At 43.3% G+C, this 8,095-nt stretch overlaps 1 protein-coding gene across 1 annotated transcript; it reads left to right on the forward strand.

Annotated features, from left to right (window-relative positions):
• The first annotated feature begins 5,796 nt into the window (after positions 1 to 5,796).
• Positions 5,797 to 6,753, forward strand: LOC142835725 (olfactory receptor 10G2-like). The gene has a single exon (XM_075949437.1). The coding sequence runs from the start codon at positions 5,797 to 5,799 to the stop codon at positions 6,751 to 6,753; it is 957 nt and encodes a 318-aa protein (XP_075805552.1).
• The last annotated feature ends 1,342 nt before the right edge of the window (positions 6,754 to 8,095 follow it).

The following is an 8,095-nucleotide window of genomic DNA, read 5'->3' on the forward strand; positions in this document are numbered from 1 at the left end:
CAGGAAAAGACATTGGATACCCCAGAACTAAAGTTACAGATACTGGTTAGCCAACATGTGGGTGCTAAGAATTGAACCTGGGTCCTCTGGTAGAACAGCGAGTGCTCTCTTAGCTGCTGAGCCAACTCTCTAGTCCCTCACCACGTTAAGTTTTGAAACAAGGTCTCTCACGTTGTCTATACAGGATGATCAATGGGTTCTGGCAACCCTATCCGCTTCCATCCTACCCACACCCTCACTCAGTGATAGAGTTACACATGTGTGCCACCTTGTCCAGCTTTTACATGGGTGCTGGGAGTCCAAGCACAAGTTCTTATGTTTGTACAACAGGCACTCTGCCAACAAAACCATCTGCCTCGCCCCAATATTTAAATCATTAACTGATGAATCCAAGTTGGCTTTCAGTCTTCAATTACCGTAGTCTAAGACTACGCAGCTTCAAACAATCAGCAGTGACATAATAAAATATCACAGGTTATCATCCAAATGCTCTTGGTTTTCCGCTTTTAGCCTAGGTTGGCTCCTCTTTGTCTATAAAACAATTAAGACTCCATACCTAAAACTGTTCTCTCTAGGACTCCACCCTGCACCATGCTCTCTCCTAGTAGAACACAGCCACTTCCGGGGACCCTCTTCCCCTTACCTCTCTGGTCTTCTGCGACCCCATAGCCCGCATCCAACTCAAAACCACCATTTTGTGCTATCTCTACCCCGAAAAGGAACCTGTTCTTTGGGCCCACCCACCCACAATAAGCACCCTCCATTACCCTGCCTACCATCGGAGTTTTTCTGAGCCAGACCACAAGGAAAGGGTTGTATGGATCCCTCTCCCAGCAAAGCACTTGGGAAAGTGCACAAGGGTTTCCTGTCTCGGGTTAAAGAAACACGTGTTTCATTCCACACAAGGGTTCCTAACACACATTTAATGCCTGAGCAACTGTCTCCTTCGTATCATCATAGTATGACCAAGTTCTCACAGAACTTGTAGAAACACTTCAGTTCCTAATGTGGCGTGTACTGAGACTGCACCATCTCTTTTTCTTCCAGCTAAACAAAAAACCACCCATCCTTCTGAGGGAAATTAAGGCACCTGTCCTAAAAAAATAAGTTAAGAGAAATCTAACTTAATCTCTTTGTGAACAAACTCTGAAATTAGCAATTCCATGACCACTATAAAGTAAGAAACATTCATCATTATTAATTACTAAATGTTATTGTACACACTAATCCTTTTTCAATAATAGTATGGATACATGTGTTTGAGATTTGTGTTAATAAAGAAGAATGTTCTAATGACATCTCTAATAATGGTTCCATCTATTAATGTTAGGTTCTCCAGATAATTAATTCTTTGTTTATTTGTTTGTTTGGTTTTGGGTTTTGTTTTAGATAGGGTCTCTGTATTGTGTAATTCTGGCTATCCTAGAACTTGCTATGTATACCAGACTGGCTTTGAACTCCCAGAGATCCACCTGCCTCTGTCTAACAAGTACTGGATTAAAGACATATACCACCATGCCCAGCTTATAATTAACTCTTATTAGTTTAACTGTTGACATGTCTTAAAGTACAGAAATATAGAAGTAAGTAGACTTGTCGGGTGTACAAGTACAGAACTGGGTGGTTATTCCTGACTGTGTTCACTTCGACAGTGTGTGTGAATGTGAACTCTCTTCTCTGCAGGAAAGGACAACTGTGTGGGGCAATGGGCATATTAACTGGAGTGCAATGGCCATTGTACCTCATAATAGACAAAATAAAATTTATTTTCAGCCAGGGGTGGTGATCTATGCCTGTAATCACAGCACTTGGAAGACTAAGGCAAGACAATCACAAGTTCCAGATGAGTCTGAGCTATATAATGAGACTCAGTCTCAAAGAACCAGAAATTACTTAAAACATGACAAAAAAAATACCTTAGTGAGAAGTAAAAAACAAGTCTTCACCAATAAGATGTGGCACACACCATAAATAACTCAAAAGACTTTTGGGGGAAAAGTTTTGGAAAGCAGTAACAGGCATGGTGGTATATTCCCGGGCCCCAGCTATTCCCAGGACCAAAGTAGGAAGACGATTTGAGCCCAGAAGTTTGGGACCAACTTGGCAATATAACAAGACCACAACCCCCTTCAAAAGACAAAGGGACCAGGAGTATAGCTCAGTGGTAAAACTCTTGCTGGACACTTGCCTAGCATTTCAGAGCCCTGGGTTCAACCCACAGCACCACAAAAGTGAAATAAAGAAATGGAGAATAGGAATAAGAAAGAGGAAGGAGGGAAACAAGAAGGGAGGAGGGAAGGATGGACAGACAGATGGACTATAATGGCAAATCTAATTGTCAATCCGATGGAACCTGGAATAATCCAGGCACACCTGTGAAGGGTTGTCTTTATAAGGTTTGCCTATGAGGGATTACCATGATTAGGTTGAGGTGGAAAGTCCCACACTGAGAGTGGGTGGTACCATGTGCTGGGCTTCAGTCCTAGACTTCATAAAAAAGAGAAAACCAGTGTGGCATGAGGATTAATTGCTGTCCTCTTCCTGGTTGGAAGCAAAGTGTGATCAGCTGCTTCAAGCTCCTTCTGCCCTGATGGCCTTGAGTGGTTTGAATGACAATGTCCCCAAGTCAGGGGTTTGCTTACAGCTGCCAGCTGTGGCTTAATTAGTTTAGGGGGTATGGTTTTGTTGGAAGAAGTGTGTCATTGAAAACAGGCTTTGAGTGTTTAAAAGATCCTTGATACAGGGCTTGGAGGCACACATCTTTTATCCTAGTACTTGAGAGGCAGAGGCAGGTGGATCTCTGTGAGTTTGAGGCCAGCCTGATCTACATAGTGACTTCCAGGACAGCCAGAGCTATATAGTGAGACTCTGTCTCAAAAATAAAAATAAACAAATAAATACAAATAAAAAATTTAAAAAGACCTTTGCCACTTCCAGTTGCTCTCTCTCTGCTTCCTGTTTGCAGTCAAGAATATAAGCTCTCAGTTTGCTACTTCAGCCATCACACCTGCCTCCTGCCTCCATGCTGTGATGGGGATGAACTCTTATCTCTCTGAAACTATAAGCCCAAATAAACTCTTCCTTCCATAAATTGCCTTGGCCATGGTACTTTATCATAGCAAGATTAAGACATATCTGCAGCATGATTAATTATACTTAAACTCTATGCCAAAATAAACCATTCTTTTCTTTTTTTCTTTTTTTGATAGAGGAGCTCACAATGTAGACCAGATCTGCCTGCCTCTGCCTCCCAAGTGCTATGATTAAAGGTGTGAACCACTACACCTGGCAAACCCTTCTTTTCTAAAATTGCTATTGCCAGGGTATTTTATCGCAGCAACAGAAAAAGTAAGGTAAGGTCCAAAGGTCAGATTCTATAACACTCAATGCTTCTATAACCCACATAATCCAAACCAATGAATCCCTCTCAGATGGTCAAATAAGTTAGTGTAATATTCCTGAACAAGCAGAATGTACTCATTGTGCCTTGGGCTTTTTTTATTTATTTTTTATTCCTTTATAAATAATACCAATCAAAATTTCCACTTCCTCTCCTCTTCCCATTTTCCTCCTGCTCCCCCACTCACCCTCCCACCCTCCAGTCCTAAGAGAGGGCAGGGTACCCTGCCCTGTGGGAAGTCCAAGGTCCTCCCACTCCATCCAGGCTTAGGAAGGTGTGCATCCAAATAGACTAGGATCCCAAAAAGCCAGTAATACAGTAGAGACAAACCCCAGTGCCTTTACATTGACTTCTCAGTCTGCCCCCGTTGTCAGCCACATTCAGAGAGTCCGGTTTGATCACATGCTTATTCAGTCCCCGTCCAGCTGGACTTGGTGAGCTCCCACTAGATAAGGCACACTGTCTCAGTGGGTGGACCCACTGAGGACTCGCAGTCCTGACTTCCTTGCTCATCTTCTCCCTCCTTCTGCTCTTCAACTAGACCTTGGGAGCTCAGTCCAGTGCTCCTATGTGGGTCTCTGTCTCTATCTCCATCTGTCGCTGGACAAAGGTTCTATGGTGATATTCAAGATAGTCAACAGTCAGACTATGGGACAAGGCCAGTTCAGGCACCCTCTCCTCCACTTCGCCTTGGCTTTTCTTACATTGAACATGAACTCTATTGCTTGAAGTACTTCTCCTACAGTTCAGACTGTAGCATGAAATATGAGAAATATGATCACACAGGATCAATAAAGAGGCATTATTTACATAACTGGCCAATTGGCCAACAAATATTTCTCATTTACCTCCCAGTTGCCAAGCAATAAGCCAGCTGCTACAGATATATCAAAGAACAAAATAGATTTGGTTCTTGAGCTGAAGTAGATTATAAAAACAATAGACGAAAGAAGCAAACATTAAGCAAATGCTGCCTTTAAATTATACTGCAATGGCGTTTCAGAATAGGAGTTCTTATCCCTTCAAAGACTGTTGGCTGGGGAAACTCTCCCCAAAGGAGGTGGCAACCAAAGTGAATACTGAGGAATAAAGATGTGTTAGAATGGACCCAAGTACTCATGGGTCCAAAAGGAAGGTGGGCATGATGCTCTGAGAACCCCGAAGAAGCCTAGAAATACCCAGGACCACATCAGAAGAGTCCTAGTAGAGTTCTCATAGGAAGAGACATCGTCTTAGTCAGAGTTTCCATTGCTGTGTTGAAACACCATGAACAAAAGCAAGTAGGAGAGAAGGGTTTATTTGGCTTACACGTCCATATCATCGATCATCATCCAAGGAAGTCAGGACAAGAACTCACACAGACCAGGAACCTGGAGGCGGGAACTGATGCAGTGGTCATGGATGGGTGCTGCTTACTGGTTTCCTCTTCATGGCTTAGCCTGATTTCTTATAGAACCCAGAACCACCAGCCTAGGGATAGCACTGCCCACAATGGTATTGGCCCTCCCCCATGAATCATTAATTAATAAAACGCACTACAACTTTGCCTACAGGCAGATCTCATGGAGGCATTTTCTCAACTGAGGCTTCCTCCTCTCTAATAACTAACTCTAGCTTGTGTTAAGTTGACATAAATCTAGCCAGGACAGACACTGTGAAGCAATTAACCAGAAATGAATATGACAGACAGAAATTGTGGAGTAATTGTTCCACATTTCTCCAAACTACTAAAATTCACTTCTCTCTGGTTCCTCCTTGGGGCACAGTCCCATGGTGTGGTATTATCCGCCTATTTAGGCATCCTTCTGTTATTTCATTTCCAGTATTTCTGTGTTCCCTCTCCCAACAATGTAGCAAACCCTGGGGTGTTATCTTGCCAAACAACTCTGATGTCTGACACTGTGTCAATTAGTTTTAACTAAAAGCTTGATATACTCTTGAATCACCTGAGACTTTCACCTGAGAAGCTGTCTAGATCAGGTGACCTGAGCTTGTCTGAAGGGGATTTCCTTCACAGCTAATTGAATAGGAATACCCAGCCCCCTGTGAGAGGCTCCATTCCCTTCGGTGCTATGAACTGTACAAAAGTGAAGTCAGCACAGTGGGTGAACTTGTTTACCTGCGCTTGACAGCAGCAATGCACCTAGCTGCTTGCATTCCCGCCTTGACTTTCTCAAAATGCCTGATGTAACTTGGAACTGTGAAGCGAAAGAAGCAGGGTTAACAGGCAGAGCAACAGAAATTAGATTAGGCAGACGGCCAATGCTTTCCTTCAAATTGCACAGTTCTCTGTTTACCTCCTAAGCTCCCATTCCTGGAAAAAATCATTGCCTTAACCTCTGCCCCCTACTGTAGTCCCTTGTCTAACTTCATGATTCTTCTTAGCAGGCTAAGACATGAGAAGAAACAGAAACACGTCGCTAGACACTGCGGTGACAGATTTCATTCTCCTCGGCTTGGCTCACCCTCCAAACCTAAGAACCTTCCTCTTCCTGGTCTTCTTCCTCATTTACATCCTGACACAGCTGGGAAACCTGCTCATTCTGCTCACTGTGTGGGCTGACCCCAAGCTGCATGCCCGTCCTATGTACATTCTTCTAGGTGTGCTCTCATTCCTGGACATGTGGCTCTCCTCGGTCATTGTTCCTCGAATTATACTAAATTTCACTCCTGCCAGCAAGGTTATCCCATTTGGTGGCTGTGTAGCTCAACTGTATTTTTTCCACTTCCTAGGCAGTACTCAGTGCTTCCTCTACACTTTGATGGCCTATGACAGGTACCTGGCAATATGCCAACCTCTTCGCTACCCTGTGCTCATGAATGGAAAGTTATGCACCATCTTAGTGGCTGGAGCTTGGATAGCTGGCTCCATCCATGGGTCTATTCAAGCCAGCCTGACCTTCCGGTTGCCCTACTGCGGACCAAAGCAAGTGGATTATTTCTTTTGTGACATTCCTGCAGTGTTGAGACTGGCCTGTGCTGACACAACAGTCAATGAACTTGTGACCTTTGTGGACATTGGGGTAGTGGCTGCCAGTTGCTTCATGCTGATCCTGCTGTCCTACGCCAACATAGTTCTCGCCATCCTGAAGATACGCACTGCTGATGGGAGGCGTCGTGCCTTCTCCACGTGTGGCTCCCATCTCACAGTGGTCACGGTCTACTATGTCCCCTGTATCTTCATCTACCTTCGAGCAGGCTCCAAGAGCCCCTTGGATGGAGCCGTTGCTGTGTTCTACACTGTTATCACTCCATTACTGAACCCCCTCATCTACACCCTGAGAAACCAGGACATGAAGTCTGCTCTGAAGAGGCTAAGAGCAGGAAGAAGGAATGTGGGTGGAGAGAAGTAGCCACGGCTCGGGCACCACACACACTATCAGCACTGCTGTTTTTAGCTATTGTTCATGTGATAAAAGCTTATACACAGATAATACTTTAGGATGAACTGAATCCAATTCTACTACAACAAATGTCCCTGATGTCCTTTAAAATATCAATAGTTTGCCCAGTTATTTTACATGTTTCTGATCCATTCCCTCAGAAAAACTCATATTTTACACAAATGTTGACGGTAAGGAGTGAACATCTAAGCAGGTTGGGGGAACACTGTAATAGGACTCCATTTCCTGCCATCTCTTTGCTGCATCCTAACTACCTAAGCTCTCAGCACTCAGGGTCACTTTGTGCAAATCAAGACAAATATCCTCTCAAGCATTCCCTTGGAAATTCTTTGGAGCCTTTGAGTGTCCATTCAGCCTCTTCCTCATCCATGCAGTAATTCACCAAATTCTGCCCATTCTGCCCCAGAAATGTCCCTCAGGCTCACATCGCCTCATCTTTCACCATAGCGCTATCAGAAGTTCTTTTCTGGAATTGAAAACTATATATTTCATGTTTCTTCCCCTGAAAATTTACTGGTTTTTCACTACGTAAGACAAATATGGGCTTTGGGAATGAATGCAAAGCCATGTACATCCAATCCCAACGTTCTTCCTCCCTGAAAATACCTCTACCTCCTGATCTCATCCATCCATCCCCATTGATTTACCTGCAATCCCCTAAACACTCTGTATGCTTTCTCACATCTGAGATTTCTCTTTAGTACCATATCTTGATATGCTTCCTCCTCCTCCACGTTGGTTAACTGATATTTTATACTTCATTCAGGACCTGGAGAAAAATCCTTAGTTCTGAAGAAGCTTTTCCTAATTCTCATGGCCATGACTTCTATCTTCTTCTCTGTAAGACTACATTTCTTAGAAATCTAAAACAGTGATTTTCCTTAGCTAACCTGTATGATCATTAGGTAGGAATCCTGAAGAACAGAACACGTGTTTCATGGCTATTAGTGGTATAGCTTTATCAATTAGTCTTCCTATATACAAATGACAAAAACACTGAAAAATAAATTAGAGAAACAATACCTTTTCCAATAGCCTCTCCCCTCAAAAAAATTAGCATAACTCTAACAGAACAGGTGAAAGAAAGACATGTATAATGAAAACTTAAAGACATGAAAGAAGATACTAGAAGATGGAAAGATTCCCCTGGTCTTGTAATAAGAACGGTGGGCTATGTCCCCGGCACCCGGCTGCCAGCACGGCTAGCTTTACCGGAAATAATTACACGGAAACTATATTCTTTTAAACACTGCCTAACCCATTAGTTCCAGTTTCTTATTGGCTAGCTCTT

This window comes from Microtus pennsylvanicus, chromosome 15 (genome assembly GCF_037038515.1).
Source record: "Microtus pennsylvanicus isolate mMicPen1 chromosome 15, mMicPen1.hap1, whole genome shotgun sequence".
Taxonomy (NCBI): domain Eukaryota; kingdom Metazoa; phylum Chordata; class Mammalia; order Rodentia; family Cricetidae; genus Microtus; species Microtus pennsylvanicus.

Coding starts and splice junctions, on each gene's coding strand:
- LOC142835725 (XM_075949437.1), top strand. CDS start 5,797: ATGAGAAGAAACAGAAACACGTCGCTAGACACTGCGGTGACAGATTTC.